Source organism: Lagopus leucura, unplaced genomic scaffold (genome assembly GCF_019238085.1).
Source record: "Lagopus leucura isolate 7727_CA_CO unplaced genomic scaffold, USGS_WTPT01 Super-Scaffold_100024, whole genome shotgun sequence".
Classification (NCBI taxonomy): domain Eukaryota; kingdom Metazoa; phylum Chordata; class Aves; order Galliformes; family Phasianidae; genus Lagopus; species Lagopus leucura.
The window spans coordinates 8,376,930-8,395,082 of record NW_024962276.1 but is presented as its reverse complement, the minus strand read 5'-3'; the positions used below and the strand labels follow the sequence as shown (position 1 = coordinate 8,395,082).

The 18,153-nt window shown below is 44.9% G+C and overlaps 1 protein-coding gene across 6 annotated transcripts in view; it reads left to right on the top strand.

Moving 5' to 3' along the window:
• Window positions 1-18,153, top strand: part of ACACA (acetyl-CoA carboxylase alpha) — a 98,482-nt gene that overhangs the window by 17,581 nt on the left and 62,748 nt on the right. For all 6 annotated transcript variants that reach the window (XM_042879825.1, XM_042879823.1, XM_042879824.1 and 3 more), the window contains 17 exons: window positions 419-580; window positions 1,136-1,299; window positions 1,971-2,121; window positions 2,679-2,782; window positions 3,052-3,133; window positions 3,804-3,949; window positions 4,832-4,982; window positions 6,263-6,397; window positions 7,230-7,376; window positions 7,882-8,070; window positions 8,644-8,744; window positions 8,894-8,982; window positions 9,685-9,809; window positions 12,788-12,901; window positions 14,246-14,359; window positions 14,722-14,811; window positions 15,258-15,376. In XM_042879825.1, the coding sequence (XP_042735759.1) occupies window positions 419-580; window positions 1,136-1,299; window positions 1,971-2,121; window positions 2,679-2,782; window positions 3,052-3,133; window positions 3,804-3,949; window positions 4,832-4,982; window positions 6,263-6,397; window positions 7,230-7,376; window positions 7,882-8,070; window positions 8,644-8,744; window positions 8,894-8,982; window positions 9,685-9,809; window positions 12,788-12,901; window positions 14,246-14,359; window positions 14,722-14,811; window positions 15,258-15,376 (2,183 nt within the window). The remainder of the gene's footprint in view (window positions 1-418; window positions 581-1,135; window positions 1,300-1,970; window positions 2,122-2,678; window positions 2,783-3,051; window positions 3,134-3,803; window positions 3,950-4,831; window positions 4,983-6,262; window positions 6,398-7,229; window positions 7,377-7,881; window positions 8,071-8,643; window positions 8,745-8,893; window positions 8,983-9,684; window positions 9,810-12,787; window positions 12,902-14,245; window positions 14,360-14,721; window positions 14,812-15,257; window positions 15,377-18,153) is intronic.

The window sequence follows — 18,153 nt, the reverse complement described above, 5'->3', positions numbered from 1 at the left end:
GCCAGTTCTGTAGGTCACTGTCTGCATTTTATAGTTACAGAAATCCTCAAAGGTTCCATACAGCTGGTTAGGGGTCATCTGGCACCTCAGTATATTTTTATCAGGCTTAATTCAGGCCCATCCTTGGCTGACCTAGCAGTGACCAACCTTCTTTGAAGTCTTTTAGTCAACGGAAAATATTTGTTGGAAGTCATAAAGTGGATGTTACACTGAGTTCAGCTGTCTTGAGAAATACAAATGTAACAGGACATGTCAGTGGAGAGGGCTTACTTAGGAAAATAGGAATATGTGTTTGCTGTATGAGAACTGCAGCATTAGCTTCTGCAGAAACTGGTGGGGTTAATTCCACAAGGACAAGAGGCGCTCTGTGAAGATGGCAACTTGCTGATTAGTGGCAAATGCTGTTCTTCCTCCTCAGATTGCCATGGGGATTCCACTCCACCGGATCAAGGATATCCGAGTGATGTACGGCGTTTCCCCATGGGGAGATGGATCTATTGATTTTGAGAATTCAGCCCATGTCCCCTGTCCACGTGGCCACGTAATTGCTGCACGTATCACCAGTGAGAATCCCGATGAGGTGAGTGTTTTAAATCCTGTAGTTCCTTATCGTGCTATGATAACCTCAGCGAGTTCAATCTCTGCTGCTGTTCCAGGAAGGTTTGGCACCTTTAAAAGATTCTTCCCTTATCTTACTTAGCTGATGCTTCTGTACACTGTGGCTAGGCACTAGAAGAACATGGTCTGACACAGGTGCACTGTACAGTATCTTCCCCTTCATCTCCTCAACTTCCCAGAGTATAACAGATTTTATCTGTGCTTTAGGATTATAAATCCTCTTTATTGTGACTTGGTTGTCCCCCAGGCACACTGTCATTATTAGCTGCCAAGGTGCTACTGACCTCACAAAAGCTAAGGTCTTCAGTTCCCTGTAGTTTCTGAACTACAGCAGTTCCTGTGCTTCTGTGTTCTATAGACCTCTGCTGTTGCTTTGGCAGTGAGCAGGCTCAGCTTAGCTGTGTATACGTCGTGTTGCAGAGCAAAATGATGCTCTTCACAGTTCTAATTATTTCCCTAATTCTGGTTTATTTACTTTTTCTTTAGGGTGTATAGCAATGTCTGTCTGTTTTTACAGGGATTTAAGCCCAGTTCTGGTACAGTCCAGGAACTGAATTTCCGCAGCAATAAGAATGTCTGGGGCTATTTCAGTGTTGCTGCTGCAGGAGGGCTTCATGAATTTGCTGATTCTCAGTTTGGTCACTGCTTCTCTTGGGGAGAGAATCGTGAAGAAGCCATCTCGTAAGTAGTATAATCAAAAAAGCCTTGGAAAGTGTTCATTTTGTTCCTCTTTATTGCAGAGTGCCATGGATGAAACCAGACTCTTTAGTTCTGGTGTTTTTGAGGGAAGTTTCCTTCTCACTTTCCACGTTGTGGTCAGGCTCCCGATCCTGTCTTGCTTTGCTCTTCCACTGCATTGCACCTACATTTCTCACTTTTTGATTACTTCTCTTTAGTTTATTTCTCTTCTGTCTCATTCTGCCTTCTGTGCCTGCTGCTGGGGTAAGATACCATTGTGCTGAAGTCCTTCTTTGAAAGCATTCAGGTGAAAGGCTTTTAACAGGAAGAGCATTGGTAACTTGGCTATGCCAATGCCCTATAAATAACTGAGCGTTCTTATGTGATGTGGGACATAAAAAGCTTATCATAAGACAGGACTGTCTGACCTGCCATCCGTGCTGTTGTTCATCCAGAGTGTTTCCTCTGTTCCATTCTGGGTGGGATGGTGACAGAGTCTGTTATGTTCTGTGTACTTTTCACACACAGTAGGTGCTTAGATGTTGATAACAGTGGAACTCCTGTTCTCAGAGCCGGTGCCTGTTTTTTTCCAGGCAACTCACGGGGAACTGTTCAGAGTTACTGGGTTGCACTGTTCGTGTGGGATAGATAACAGGTTTTCTCTCCTCCTTCAGAAACATGGTGGTGGCCTTGAAGGAGCTGTCCATCCGAGGGGATTTCCGAACCACTGTTGAATACTTGATAAAACTGTTGGAAACAGAAAGCTTCCAGCAGAACCGCATTGACACCGGCTGGTTGGATCGGCTGATTGCTGAGAAAGTGCAGGTGCAGCTGTGTGCTTTACAGGACTAGTTTGGAGAGAGGGAGAGGAGGAGGGAAGGGTGGGGTGGAGAGGGAAAAGGAGAAATTGGAAAGCTTGGTATGTTCTGTTTACGAGAAGATGAGTATTTAGCAGTACTTAATTTCCACTTAACACGTTGCAAATAAAGATTTTCACTGGGCTTGATTCTTATTTGTACCAAAATTCCAGGTCACTGCCTTGTCAGGGAAAAGTGGTCTTAGAGTTGGCCATAATGGCATCTTAGTGTATGTGAGAATTAAGGCTAGTATTTTACTATACTGCTTGGAATGGATGCTGATGGAAAGGCTCAAATAGATTGAGTCTCAGGATTTGATTCAGAAAGAACAAAGATCAGTGGTTTTCTTTATAGAGGTGATTGCTTTTATGTAGTATTTGGATATGTGCTACAACAGCTTAATTTCAGTGGAAGATTGGCCTTGAGCCAAAAGTAGAGTTGAGACCATTGGTTCTACAAGTGGATGTGTGGAACAGAGCGGTGCTAAGGAAGGTGTAACTGTATTATTGTGTCCTTTCCTTCTAGGCTGAAAGGCCTGACACCATGCTAGGGGTGGTGTGTGGAGCTCTTCATGTGGCTGATGTGAGCTTTCGGAACAGCGTCTCAAACTTCCTGCACTCTCTAGAAAGGTAAAATTGCTTGTCTGGTAGGTAGTAATTATTTTTGACTTGAAATTTTGTTTGAATGCAGTACAATCCAGAAATGCATGGAGCTTGTTATTTGTTGTCTGTTCTCTAATCCCAAGAAGCTGTTTATCTACAGGCCTAAGAAAACTGGCCTGCTCTGTCTCTGTTAGTATTTTTTAAATCCTTGCATGCTTCTTTGAGCCTTCTTGGGTCCCTGGTAGTCATTTGGTAGTTTCTGGATGGCAAATTTTGCTTTGTACTTCTCTTTCAAGGGGCCAAGTCCTGCCTGCTCATACTTTGCTGAACACTGTAGATGTGGAACTCATCTATGAAGGACGGAAATACGTGTTGAAGGTATGTTGCACAGCATAGGAAACCATCCCCATGCCACTGCTAGCTGGAAACGTCTGTGTGCTGCTCTGGCTCAATCTTTGTAATTGTTGGAATTAAATCTGTGTAAAATGTATGTGCTCTGCTTTAGTGGGGTTAGGAAATCATGATCAAGATGATCACCTGTCACATCTTTTTATTGTAATATCTCTGTGCATTTCTGTAAACACGTTAATTTTTCAGAATCAAGAGCCCCCTCTGCATGTGCTGAGGATATTAGACCAGAATTTTATGTGAGACCCACTGCCTTTTGGTTGTCTGAAACTTTCAGTTGATGTTTCTGAATATTTAGATACACTGTGTTGGGTGTTTGGCTCTGGTTTCATGAGCATGGTAGAATTTGTAGCAATTTTTCTCTTTAGCATTGCTTTTTCTTTGCTGTGAGCAAAAACAAACAAACAAACAAAAAACCCCAAACAAATCAGCGTTAAGAATACTGTTTAAAGGTTGCAAAAGCAAGCATGCAAGTTCTTTTTCACGTTTTCTTTCCCCAAGATGAGAACAAACATCTCTGTTCCACTTCTTTATTTGCCACCGTTGCAACACTTGGAAATCTGTATGTTTTGTGGCAACCAAAGCACTGTCAGTGCTGTGTCTCTCTCATGTGCTACCTCCTGTTCTTGTGGATCTGCAGGTGACCCGACAGTCTCCCAATTCCTACGTGGTCATCATGAACAGCTCCTGTGTGGAAGTTGATGTGCACCGACTGAGCGACGGAGGGCTGCTCCTGTCTTACGATGGTAGCAGCTATACCACCTACATGAAAGAAGAAGTGGACAGGTAACAACTTGTAGGTTATTGTATAACATCTGTGTGTCAGTCCAGATTAGTTGTACTTCTCGCCTTATGCTTCCTGATGAACAGCTGGAAATGGAACTGTTTCCTAGGAAGGGATTCCTAGATGTGTTATTATTGATGAGTTTGAAGGGAGAAGTTGCTTTCATCTGAAACGTGTGTCTGGGATGCATTCAGACCTTTCCTGTGTAAGTGCACCAGTAGGGAGTCCGTGATCTCCTGCCCTTTTGGATTGCATGTGGTCACCTGTAAGAGACCCAGTACTCTGGCCTCCAGTTGGCTGAACTGATTTGGGGGTTGTTTAGGAGCTCAGATTCCTATTTCCCAAAGCTTCGTGGTTTGTGATCTAAAATATCTGCTGGCTCGGATGCTTGTACACTAGATTAACTTTCCCAAAGGAGACTGGAGTGACATTGGTATCCTTTCAGAGTGCTTTTTAAATCTGCTGTCAGAACACAGTGATGCCGTAAGCTAACCACAGCACATGAATGGTAAACTCGTGTTCAGGTGCAGACTGAAATCTCCACAACTGCCTGAAAGGAGTTGCAGTGAGGTGGATGCCAGTCTTTTTACTCAGGTGATAATGATAGGGCTTGAGTCAACAGCCTCAAGTTGTGCTAGGGGAGATTCAGGTTGGATACCAGAAATAATTCATTCACAGGAGAGGCAGTTAGGTGTTGTAACAGACTGCCCAGGGGAGCGGTAGCATTCTGCTCCCTGGCAGCACTTAAGAGACGTGGACGTGGTGTGTAGGGCTGTGATTTAGCAGTGGATTGTCTTGTGAGGTGGATGGTTGGACTTGATGGTGCTGAAGGTCTTCTGCAACCTAAATGGTTCAGTGATTCTGTTCTGCCTGTTGTTCCCCAGGTATCGCATCACTATAGGTAACAAGACTTGTGTGTTTGAAAAGGAAAATGATCCTTCCATTCTGCGCTCACCTTCGGCTGGGAAGCTTATCCAGTATGTGGTGGAGGATGGGGGACACGTGTTTGCAGGCCAATGCTTTGCAGAAATAGAGGTAAAAGTCTCGACTGTTGCTGATGCTGTCCAGGCAGAAGCTGGGGAGAAAAAAAAGTTGAATGTTCTTGAACTGGAAAATGAGAATGAGAAGTAATTCATAGCATTTCCTTTCTAAATTTTATCCGTGTTTTAATTTGGACTAATTCAGGAATCAGCAAATGGAATAATTTGGTGGGGGAGAAATTTTTAACAGCTGAAATCTGAGCATTAATGACTTCACTAAGTGATAAGTAAAATTCCTCAGCAGTGAGACCACAGTTACTGTCTTGCCATGGTGCCAAAGCAGAGTGTACCATGTCTTCTAAGTACAGTGAAGAAGGCTTTCCTTTTGTAAACCACTGCTTAGCTCTTAAGGAGACTCAGAAGAGGCATATGGTGGTATTAAGGAACAAGTTAAGACTTCTCTGATCACCTGATCATTTATCAGATTGATCAGACAAATTAAGCTGAAAATAAGTGTCACTCCTGCCTTCTCCCTTGGAAGTTACTTAATGCTTAGAGAGGAGGAGGGTGAAGAACAATTGCTGCACCATAGTGAAGAAAGCATGAAAGGTCGAGTAGGAGTGCATGGCTCTGAACAGATATGAAGGAAGGGAGGGTGTGTTGGCAGAGGGGCAATTAAACTAGTTGGGAAGATTGTGTAGGAGAAGAATATCAAGCCAGAGATCTGGATACTTTCATGTAAATGCTTTTATGCTGCAACAGAGCCATGGCTAAAGAGGCACCACCTACTCAATTCCTGTTTTCCCAGTTGTGGTATATGCTACAGCAGTAGTAAAACTAGATTGCCTTTCCCTAAACCTAACGCTTCTGCTTAAAGGCAAGAGCTTCTGTGGCTAAACTGTGGGAGCATCTCTATTTGTGAATAGCAGACTGAGATTTGTGACCCCTAGAAGGTAATCCTAATTTCCTCTGCTAGCACAGTATCTTACTGTAGCTTTTCAGAGTGGCTCTTGCATTTCAAGCAATGAGAGTGCAGCAGCTGCAATGATCTGTATCTGTTTTGTTCCCTGTGTTGAATGTAGGACCTTCTTAAATACCTGTTGGTCCAAGCAGCTTTCTGCTGCACTGGTTTGTGCCCTGGTAATTTGTTCCATTTACTTAAGTTGGGATTTCATTCACAGTGTATGTGCTTTTAGACCTTTGAGAAAGACTGAATGCAAAAGGTGCTCATGCAGGTTAGTTTGTCTGTGGTAGGCTATTGGCTGCTAGTTCACAAAACTGGAACCATTTGTGGACTATTGAAGCTGAGTGTGTAACCTGTTTTCCTTGCTACAGGTGATGAAAATGGTGATGACACTAACAGCAGGAGAATCAGGCTGCATCCATTATGTCAAACGCCCTGGGGCAGTGTTGGATCCAGGCTGTGTGATTGCCAAACTCCAGCTGGATGATCCCAGCAGGGTTCAGCAGGTGAGAAGTTGCAGGAAGCACAGATTTTTGTGGTGTCTTTATAGGGGAGCAATGCTGAGAGTGCTGTAAGATGGTCCAGTGGGCTGAACCAGTTTTAGATTTGTGCACTGTACTGGAAACATCACCATACTCTTTGTCTCGTGGTGATTTGGGCTCAGACTATCTTGTGGTCCTCTGATTCAGGCAAAGCTTTTGTACCATGCTTGTTCTCTTCTTACCTCAAAGCTATTGTGGGTCCATGGCTGTATGTGATACTGGAGATTGGCTGGATCTTTACATCTGCTTTATTTGTCTGCATGCTTATTTTGCTTCTTTTTTTATCACTTCTTTTTTCATCTTATTTTACTTCTTTTTGGCCCTCTTCTGGAGGACAGGAGTAGATAACCCAACTCCAAGAGTATCAGGCCCTGCAGATTGTAGCAAATCTGGATCTTCTTTAAGGTGAAAGGCAAACGTGCATTTCTTTAGGCCTCGTAGCCTGGGATGTAGCTGGTGACAGTGGAAAAGAATTTATTGTTCCTTTAGCAATAGCTGGTAGGAAACTGAGAAGTTGCCATGCAGGGGGTGGAAAGTAATTGTCAGCATCGAACTGCTGGCTTTTCCTCTACTTTTTGTAGAGATATAAATGAACTGGAACGTATTTTAGAGAGAGGCTGGAGGCTTTTTTTGTGGGTGAACATAACCTGGAATTGCTGCAGATCCAGCTCATAACTTCTATCTCTCTCTCCCCATGAGCATTTTCCACTTGGGGAATTGTTCCCGGTTAACTCTGAGCCTCTGGCTGAGGATAACTGGAGGATTATTGACACTGTGGTCTTTGCTGTGTTTCCAGGCTGAACTGCACACGGGCACCTTGCCTCAGATCCAGAGCACAGCACTTCGAGGTGAGAAACTCCATCGCATCTTCCATTATGTCCTGGATAACCTGGTCAACGTGATGAACGGGTACTGCCTGCCAGAGCCCTACTTCAGCAGCAAGGTACCAGTTACTTCTTAGCTCAGACAGGGAGCAAATGTTCTTTCTATTGAATGTAAGGCTGGACAGTTGGCACATCACTGCCAGAGGACCAAGACTGTAGCAGTACTGTGCTGCTAGTGCTGGCTGGCCTTGGTTTTCTTTCTTGCGTTTCCTGATAGCCAGTCTCAACAGAGAGTAACATGGGAGAGTTCCATCTGTGGTACCCAAAAAGAGTGTAAGTTAGGAGCTGAGCTTGAGCTTTACTGCTCGTGCCTGCAGCCTTGTAAGCATGAGCTACCTGCATAGCCAGCTGTGGTGGAAGTCTGGAGGAAGGAGGAATGAAGGTGAATGAATCTGAGCAAGCTATTGGTGAAAGGTGGCACTGCAGCTGCTCCAGTTCTCGTGGTTAGCCCCTGTGCTACCTGTGTGATGCAGAGTCCTAGAGACCTCACTGAGACCTTTCCATTTCTCCCTTCTTGCTGCTTATTTTTTTCTTATGTTTGCCTCTATGCTGACTTGTCTGTAGGTGAAGGGCTGGGTTGAGCGACTAATGAAGACACTGAGAGATCCATCTTTGCCTCTGCTGGAGCTTCAGGACATCATGACCAGTGTTTCTGGACGCATCCCACCCAACGTGGAGAAGTCCATCAAGAAGGAGATGGCCCAATATGCCAGCAACATCACATCAGTCCTTTGCCAGTTTCCCAGCCAACAGGTGATCAACCACACTTGTATAAAGGGATCAAAACTGGTTTGTGTTGGTGTAAAGAGAGAAAATTCTTTTAAGTTAACTGGAGATCAGATGGACTTAAGGATGCATTTGAATGTAGAATCTTTGTGATGAAAGATACTGATTGTATCACTTAAGCTTATTTGCTGCCTTTTCCTGTGCTGAAGGCTGTGTGTTCTCTGCTCACTGTAGCTTTAAAGAGGCTAGCTTAAGAATTAGGAAGAGTTTAATCATAGAATGGCCTTGTGGGCATTTATTTACTTGCTTTTTGGCTGGTACGTGTGCTACACTGCCATTTCTAGTGTCAATATAACCTTAAAAAGGAATGAGTGAAACTAAGAAGGCCTGGTCAAGGAGATGCTGGAAGATGATTTCCTTATCATGCAATGTCGTGCTTCAATTTTTGTATCGTCGTTATCTTCCTACATAGTTTGAGGCTCTGGCCTTTTCTGGAGTCTGCTAAAGCTCTGGTCTGGTTTGTCTGGAAGTTGTCATTAGTTGTCAGCCAGGTTGTCTCACCTGTGTTCAGGAGCTGTCATGAGACTTACTCTGTTTCAGATTGCCAATATCTTGGATAGCCATGCAGCCACCTTGAACCGCAAATCAGAGCGTGAGGTCTTTTTCATGAACACTCAGAGCATTGTGCAGCTTGTACAGAGGTGAGCTGTTTTCAGGGGTGATCCCTAATTATTTCCTTTCCCTTCTTTTTCCTCTCCTTTTCCCAGTTTCCCTTTTCTACTTGAAAGACCTGAGCCTGTTTGTCTTAAATCAAGCTTGAGCACTGGGTTTGATCTGTTTGTTTCCACAGGTACCGGAGTGGTATTCGAGGCCACATGAAGGCAGTGGTAATGGATTTGCTCCGTCAGTATCTGAAGGTGGAGACTCAGTTTCAGCATGGTGAGTCTCTCTCAAGTGTTTGATTTCTGAAAAACCCACATTTGATTCCAGCAGCTCACCATTTACCCTCCTCAAGGAAGACAAATCCAGGAGGCTGAGCCACTTGGATTTTCTTTCAAAGGTCTCTCAGATTTCTTTTTCTTTTTTTTTGTAGAGGAAAATACCTGCTGTGAAATAACACAGAGGTTTTTTCAGCATACATAAGAGCAAACCTCAAACCCTCAGCTTGACTCACAATTGAAATAAGTGTATTGCATTACTGTGTCCATGCACAAGGTGGCAATGATGCACTGGCTGATGTTGAGGCTCTAGTTCTCACAGGTAGTTAGATTCAGTTAGATTCTGTTACACTTTTTTGTCCTGCCCCTATTCCTACAGTAATGTTACTGTAGATTCACTTCCACTTCAATTTGCTGGTGGTAGAGGATGGTGCAGGGCTTTTTTCTGTTCTTATTCTGTTCTTTTGAACTACTCACAGGGGAGGAATTTGGTTTTTTGGCTGTTTTAATAAGAATGGGATGCTTTATATTTTCTGTTGAGGGCAGATGTGTTGGGAGGAATGCTTTCATCCCAGAGCTGGTTGTGTAGATCATGCAAAACATGTGAAAAATGTATGTGGGGAAAAAAAAAAAGGCACATCTAGTCTCGTGTGTTCCATGTCAGAGGTTTGGAGGCTGAAAAAATGTGCATTTCTGATCGCAGGTCACTACGACAAGTGTGTCTTTGCCCTTCGGGAGGAGAATAAAAGCGACATGAATGCTGTATTGAACTACATCTTCTCACATGCTCAGGTCACCAAGAAGAACCTGCTTGTCACAATGCTCATTGTAAGTTGTCTATTTATTTTCTAGAAATTTGCTTCTCCTTGTGACTGTATGTTTAGTGCTTTGAAAGGTACTGAATTGACACCTCTCATCCTTAAAGATGCTAACTTTCTAGCTTCTGAAGCAGCAGCAGCAGCAGTGTGGAATTTCCTCCAGTTCTCTTCTTGGTGAATGGCATTAGCCTGTGTTGACATTCAAGAGTGGATTCACTCTCTCTTGATGAGCCATGTTTGATCTCATAGGCTTAGCAGTTGCTGTCTTACCTTCTTCCTGGCTCTAGGCTCAGTGTCTCATGGCAGATCTGCTGCAGTGTGTTCTGACCAGCTGCACTCTGGGCTGTGTGGTAGGATCTGGCTGGGACCCATCATCTCAGCACAAAGCTGATCACTCCAGGCAAGGTGTCTCACCGTTGGGATGCTGTGTGTGGCTGTCCAGGGGGCTTGGGAAGGGATGGTGAATCTCCTGGACACAGATTCTAGCTTAGAAACACACAGAAATCCTTATGCTGGAATCTACCATCATCATCCGTGTTCTCACTGGCTTGTGAAAATCTCTGTTCTTATTAACCTCCACTGCTCTCTAATGGGTAACCCTCCCATTAAATCACATTTGCAGGAAAAATAAACAGGAAGCCAGCAATTGAGTCCTGCTTCTCTTTTTATATTTCCTAAAAAGCCTCAGAAAATCCTTCCTCCACTTTAAGGCTTTGAAGCAGAGTGAATATCCACATTCCTCAGTGCAGGATGAATTTAGCTACAGCGTGATTTCCAGCACAGACTGGAGTTAGGTGTACTGCTTGTTAAGAGGCTAATTACAACATTACCCCCCTCCAATCCCCTCCTTCTCTTTTTTCCCTTTTAAAATAATAAAACGTGGTCTGTTACAGCGAAAAGTATTTCCAAAGTAGCCATCCACAAAATTACTCTCAAAAGCATAGAAAGGGTCATAATTGTCCTGGTCAGAGGCTGGGTTTCTTAAATTCTAATTTGTAAGATATAAGGAGCCTGGCATTCTTTCTTTCTGGCTTTCCTTTTTTCCTTTTTTCCCTTTCCTTTTTGGTGTGTGGTGTGATTGTAAGTAACGCTTGCCTTAAGAATCTCATTATTTGAACACGGAGCCATATTTCCTCTGAGAATTCTGGAGTAGCTTTGAGCCGGGGCTGTTCATTTCTCAAGTAATCATGCTGGCGTGATGGAGAGAGAAAATGGCAGCTGTTCGCAGCTCAGGCCTTCAATTTTCTTCAGAGTCCAGTCACTCAAGTGTGTAATTACACGGGGGTGCCGGGGAGGCGTTAAGGCCTTGTCAGAGAGCTGGTTTGAGGCTTTGCTCGCTGCCTTTGCCAATCAGTGCAGGCAAAAGCCAGCTACCTGCTTTATTTTGTTGTTGTCATCCTGATTATTTCTTGCTAAAATAGGACTGGAACTTTTTGTCTAGATGTTCACCTCCATGCAAGCCATGTCTTAGAGATGGAGTCTTGCTGTGTCTTCGGGTTGGTAGGCACAATGTCTGAGGGAGCGAGGAGCTTGCTGGGAGCCAGGAAGAGCAGAAGATGAAAAACCACCTGAGCTTTCCTTTGTCTCTTGTGCGTGCTCTTTCTTCTCAGCACTGTCAGATACTTCATCTCAGCTAAAGGCCAGCATCCCAGTTTGAAGCATACTGGGGAGACCTTCCTGCACACGGCAGGGGCACAGCTGAGGTACTTCTGTGTGGGCTCTGCTGGGCCCTCACGTGGGCGATGTGATGGGGACTGCTCACATCAGGTGGGTGTCAGAGGCTTAAGAAGGGCAGCATACCTCTGAGCACCGAGCTGTCTATGGCAAAGCGAGGAACTGCTCTGCTGAATTACAGTTCACTCTGTTAACTCAGAGACCATCATTCGTCTCCCCTCTGCTTCACATTACTCCTCATGTCTGAGGGCCCCCTGGCACGTCTGGTAATGGTGGAGGAGGCTGTGGTGTTCTCTGGGTTGCCAGGCCATTTGTGTGCGATGGTGAAGCTGTCCTCCAAGGGCAGATGTCGTGTCAGAACACCTTGATGCTATGTTGCTGTTATTGATGTATCCCTAGGAATCCATTATTAACAAGAGGCTCTGAGGATGGTTTTAGTAATGGTGTTATGCTGCCATCATTCACCTTTTTAGCTAGCAGGCGTTTAAGGCAGGATGGGAACTACTCCATCTTTCATGTATTTGATGAAATATAGTGCGATTTGAAGCTGTGTATTCATTTTATGTACTTAACTGACTGCTATATGCACATCCTAGCTGTAACTGGGCCACAGCGCCCGTGTTTGATGCTGTGCTGCTGTCCTGAGTCCTGCTGGGATTTTGTTGCCTTGAGCTGCAATGTAGCAGCACCCAGGCATTCAGACCTCAAGTACAACGAAGGCAGCTCTGAAATTCTTTGTTGTGCTTTCACACATTGGTCTGTAGTGATGAGATTCACAGAACTTTCTTTGGAAATAGTCACTGCAGTGTTTGCTGGCCCTGGATGCCAACCTCATGAGTTGCTCACGTTGATCACTTTAAAAACCAAAACCTTAGTTTTGATCTTTGTGCCTGAGAGGTGTATGGCATCGCTCCTGGGGATGGCGTCACGCTGGCGTGGGCTCAGAACTGTGTGAGGAGGCTGGCTAGTTAGCTGTAGCATTGCACCTGGCATGTGCTGTTATTTATTATTTGGTTTGTGGAACTTGTATTATTTTGATTGTTGTTTTTTTTCCTTTGATAAACCTGCCAGGGAAATTAACCTATAGCACAAAGGTTTTTCTTTTCATATATTTTTTTTAATATATGTGAACTTACTGAAAGTCTAATACTTCCACCCTTGATGGCATAGAATTATAGAATAATTTAGACAGAGACCTCTGTGGCCAGCATCAGAGAACATATGTGTGTACACATGTTGTGTTTAAGCCCCTTGGTGGGAGGAAGGAGGATGGTTTTCTCCATTTTGGATGTTTTCAGCTCTCTCTGTTTGCAGGACCAGCTCTGTGGCCGTGACCCCACCCTGACAGACGAGCTGATCAATATTCTGACGGAGCTGACGCAGCTCAGCAAGACAACCAATGCCAAGGTGGCACTGCGGGCACGGCAGGTGAGGAGCGCTCCTGCAGCTGGGCTCAGCCTCCAATCGCATCAGTGGGTTCCCAGCCACTGCATTTTAAGTTAGGACTACATTCCTCTGTCTCTGTTCCTCCAAAAGTGTTATATGACCTAAAAAGGAATGACTGATTTGTGTGTTAAGGGAAGACAAAATCCATGGTCACCGTGGTTTCTTTTGGCTTTGTAGCCTGTGAACCTGCCAAGCACAGGCTGCCTGGAACAGGCAGCAAACAGCCAGGGTGTGCTGTCTGGGTTCAGCAGCTGCCCTACAAAAGGGAATCAGTTGGGGCAGAGAACAGTGAGAGAAATTTACATGAGAATCAGATGTTCCTGAGGAATTATTGTTATTGCAATGAATATGTTGCTGCTTTCTTTTTTTTTTTTTTTTTTTTTTAAATACAGTTTTTTCTAGCTTTTGAATTACTCTTGTTAATTTAATTTGAAAATAATTGGAAAAACTTTTGCCATATCCAAGAGTACAGGTAGTAATTTGGATGTCAGAACATCCACCTGTATATTATTGGGAGCTTCCTCGTTAGCAGTGAGTGTGTAGCCAGGGAGGAGTGTGAGGGCATAATCACTTCACACCAGGGCTGACCCCACAATCTGATCACTCCTCTCACTCCACAGTCCCAATCTCCATTCTAAAAGTCTTCAGCAGGGAAGCTGACACTATGGGGATCTCTCCTTTTATTTCAGTGCTTGACTGTGGAAAATGAATGTGGTGTTTGAAGCTGCTCAGTGACCTTATGCTTCCTTCAGGATTGTGTTTGTGTCCTTGAACCATTCAGAGTTATTGAACCTCTCAGCAGCATGCTGGGGATAGTGCTGCAGTCCTTGTGGATGTCTTTATGTTGCTCCTTCACTTCATTTTCCCCTGCAAGCTGCTTCCCCTTCCCATCTCCGTACCCTTCATGTTGGGCATTTAATACTTGGCACCAGCAGCTCTGCCTGCTCTGCTCAGAAGCTGTGCGAGGCGGTCTCCAGCGCTGGCCTCCCCACAGCTGCTGCCTGCCAGATCTGCTTTCCAATTAACAGCCGGTCAGGCAATCCCCAGGACTAACAGCTCTGCAGTGCTAAATCACATGCACTGATGGAACTTGATTGAAGCCGTTCCTTTTCTCCGTGGGGAATTGCCAATAATACAAACCGAGCGGATACACAAATGAGGCTGGGGAGGGGAGGGAGTTTGCAGCATCACCCAGGTGCCACCGAATTCACAGGAGAAGCCTTTTCTTGGATGGAGCAGAACATTGCTGCCTTGGAGTTACGGCCTGCTGCCTGTGGCCCAGCAGAGCTCCCCTCACCCACACGCTTTGTGTTTGCTGTTTGCCAGGTTCTCATTGCTTCCCATTTGCCGTCCTACGAGCTGCGTCACAACCAGGTGGAGTCCATCTTCCTGTCTGCCATTGACATGTACGGGCACCAGTTCTGCATTGAGAACCTGCAGGTATCTGCCAAACTCTTCTTGGTTCCCTGCTCCCTTCTCGCTGAGCTTCAGGTTGCTGCTTTAAAACTCATGTGTGGTCCCAAGTTCCTCGTGGCTTTGAGTTGTATCAGCCTGGTTCCTGACTTCCCCTCTTTATGTTTCCATTACTACGCTGATACCATGTAGTATGAAAACATCCTAGTCCTCGTGGAATGGCAGGAGAAGCAAGCAAATAGAACTAGTCAGTAACCAACCAGGGTTGGTTGATTGGTTTTTTTTTTTTGGGGGGGGGGGGGTTTTTTTTTTTTTTTTGTTTTTTTTGGCCAAATCATGTTTGTGAGACAGGCAGTGCTATTTTATCTTCTTCATGTCATCTCTTCTAGAAACTCATTTTGTCAGAGACATCCATCTTTGATGTGCTACCCAACTTTTTCTACCACAGTAACCAGGTGGTGAGAATGGCAGCTTTAGAGGTAAGTTTTTGCCCACTGAAAAAAAAACAAGTACTTATAATTTTAAATTAATTTTTAATCAGTGTTACCCTGCAGGGTTGGGAGCTGTAGGTTGTGTGGGATTTGGCGTGGTTGGAGTCTGGCATTTAACAGCATTAACATTCATAGTTGGTTGGAATTTCAGATGCAAATTATCTTCTCTGCTTGAAGAAGACTCACACGGTTGAAGGGATGGAAGGTGAAGCTGCTGTCAGAGAATGTGGTCGGCCCACCTTATAACTTGTGGCTGCTTGCCACCAGAGCGGCCTTTCTCAAATAATGATATTTTAATCCTTCTAGTTGAATTAGGTCTTTATATTCATCTGGAGGTAACTCGTATTTTTATGATCTTTCTTGATCCGTCCTTTGTCTTTTTCCTCCTTCTGCCTCCTTAGCACAGTCAGCTGATGGGGTTTCTCTTTAACCAGGTGTACGTTCGCAGGGCGTACATTGCCTACGAGCTGAACAGCGTCCAGCACCGCCAGCTGAAGGACAACACCTGCGTGGTGGAGTTCCAGTTCATGCTGCCCACCTCCCACCCAAACAGGTCAGATCATGCATTCAGTACCTTTGGAGTCGGGGATCTGTGAGGGACTTGCTATCTTGGCACAGAAATCTCACAGTAGAACTCGTAGAGAAAAGGATGATCCCAGGGCATCAAATAAGCACACATTTCTTAGGATAAAACCCTACGTTACCCAGTTCTTTCTACTAAATTATTTAAATTCTCAAGAGCTATGGGCAGTAGTTCCAGCAATTTGGATTCATTTAAATATGTTGCAGTCTTCATATGTGTTCCAGGTTTTAGTTCAGCTTGTTGTAGTAACTTTCCTCTACAGAATCGGTTCTGGCAGAATCTTGAGCGTTCTGAAAGATGCAGGTCCAGGCAGAAAGAACAGCTGGGCTCTTTCCTCTTGCTGCATTGCTCCCTCGCCAGCTTTTTGTAACTCTTTGTGGTTGGTTGTGCTTTTAAACCTGGCTTTATTGACGTGGTTACACCTTTTATGGCATAAGGACGAGCAGCCTTTGTTTGAGGAGATGTGGATGCACATGTAGATGTGTTTTATGCAGAAGCATTCGAGTTTTGAAATACTTTGGTTTTCAGTCAGTATTTTTCAGAACGTGTTTCTCACGATGACTGAATCTTACAGTTGCAACCAAAAGCACCAACCGTACCCTGCTGTGCCCTATGGAGGAGTCACGTCTTCTCGTGTGTGCAGAGGGTATTTTAAGAAAAGCTTTGATTTTTTTTTCAGAACTTGTCCAGCATCTGTCAGGCCAGTTGGTCCCAGAGTCTTCCTCACGAGGTGCTTGGGGCAGGATGTGGTTCTGTCCCGGGCTGCAGTGTGCTGGAGCCGAGGCGCAGTGCTGCTCCGTGGCCGCCGGGTGCCGCTGTTGATCTGTGCTGGGTGGCAGTGTGGCACAGGTGCTATTTTCCTCCTTTGTTTCCAAGCATCTTTTTCCTTATTTTATTTTTGGTAGAGCTGGGCAATGGGGTCCAGTCTCGCTTCATTGAGAATCCATCAGTACATTTTATGAAATGGTTTTCAGAATCTGGTTTGCTAGAAATGAATGGCTGTCCTCAACAAGCAGCACAAAACACTCGTGATACAAATGGGACATGCATTTGGTCTCATCTGTTTCCTACATCTCTAGAATGTTTGTAAATAATTGCATACTATTTTTGGTACTTCTTTACAATACTCCTCCCTTGCAGCCCCTCGTTCTCTATTTCCTCTCTTTGCTAGTCTGTCACCTCTGCTTGCGGGTTGCGTGGGCTGCCCACGCTGCCCACTGTGCTGGTACTGAGTGCTAGCATAGTTGGACAAGGTCAGCTGGGAGATGAGAACTGTTACCTGCCTGGGGAACAGCTTCTTTGTCCTGAAATCTCCTCTCCTCTTTATTGTGAATTTGCTGGAGCAATGTTCTGAAGCTGTATGCTGCTTTTCAACAGTCAGCACTGCGGATGGTTGAGTGGAAATGCATTGCATTCCTTGTGCAGAGGCAAGCAGGCTTTGGGGACAAATTCACTGCTGGCACAGGCAGGTTCTGTTCCTTCGAGTGCACCTCCATCTGTTGGTGCTGAATTTTGCTCCTGTTGCTTAATGCAGCTGTTTGCAGTGCATACCGCCTTGTGCAGCTATTGTGTGGCTGAAGTGCAACAGATAACAGGGTATGGATGCCTGGGGAATTAAATTAGCTCAGAATGTACGCATCTAAGCTACCCCGTTGAGGCAGGCCTTATGGTAATCCTGGGACACGCAGCAATGAAATCTCCAAACTCTCTGCCACTGCCTTGCTTAAGTCTTCTTCGTTGTTTTTGACCATGTTCTGAGACCCTCATATGTTCTTCTCTATCTTCTTTAGCATGGACAGATGGAATAAGGGGCAAATCCCAAGGCCAAAGTATCCCAGCTGAGTAAATGTCCCTGAGACGCTGCAGGGTTGGGTCCTGCTCAAGCAGAAATGGATACCTGAGGGCCCAAAGGCAGCATTCTGTTTTGGAGCTGTTCTTTTGCGATGCAACACATCTTCTGACACGTGATCAGATAATTGTAAACCCTGGGCCCTTTTTTGACTGATTTCTGTGAACAATTTAATGGAGAAAATCTTTATGCAGAGAAAATTGCAGACTGATAGGGCTGTGGGATACTTAAATTCTTTGCCATTAGTACTTACCCTTATATAACTTCACTTAATTGCAACTGAAACAATCCCACCCACTACTTCTGGTGGTCACAGGAGGCACTCAGACTTTGTATTTGTGGCCACTGAATGATTGCCATCAGCTGCCCCCAGTAAAACTTTGCGTGGAGACAGGAAAGAAAAACTGTTAATTCTGAATATCAAAATCATGGAAATGCAACCCGCTCCTGGTGGGTTTTGTGGGCAGAAGCTGAAGGAAGGAATTATTTGTTTAAATTAATAGAAAACATCCTGTTGTAAGAATCCCCACTGATCTTAATTGCAAGGGCAAAGCGTAGGGAGAAAAACTTATAATTGAAACCATAGAGGGCTGTATAGATCAAGCCCAGCGTTCCTCCTTGCCCAGTGCAAGCCAGACGAGGAGCACGGTGCAACCATCTGGTGCCTTTTGCAGTAAATGGAGCCTCCCAGCCCTCTCCAAGTAAAGAGCATTGCAGTAATTGGATCTGGAGGAAGCAATCCAAGGGCACCTCCGGGATGCAGCAGGGTACTGCAGGCACGTGCCTGTGTGCAGAGCCCTGGTGTTGGGATCACCTGCCTCTTTCTGTTGTCTCCAGTCCCAGTGAGAAAGCCAGTGAGTTTGAAATAAGCCCTGATCTGAGCTGCTCTCTGCCTCCC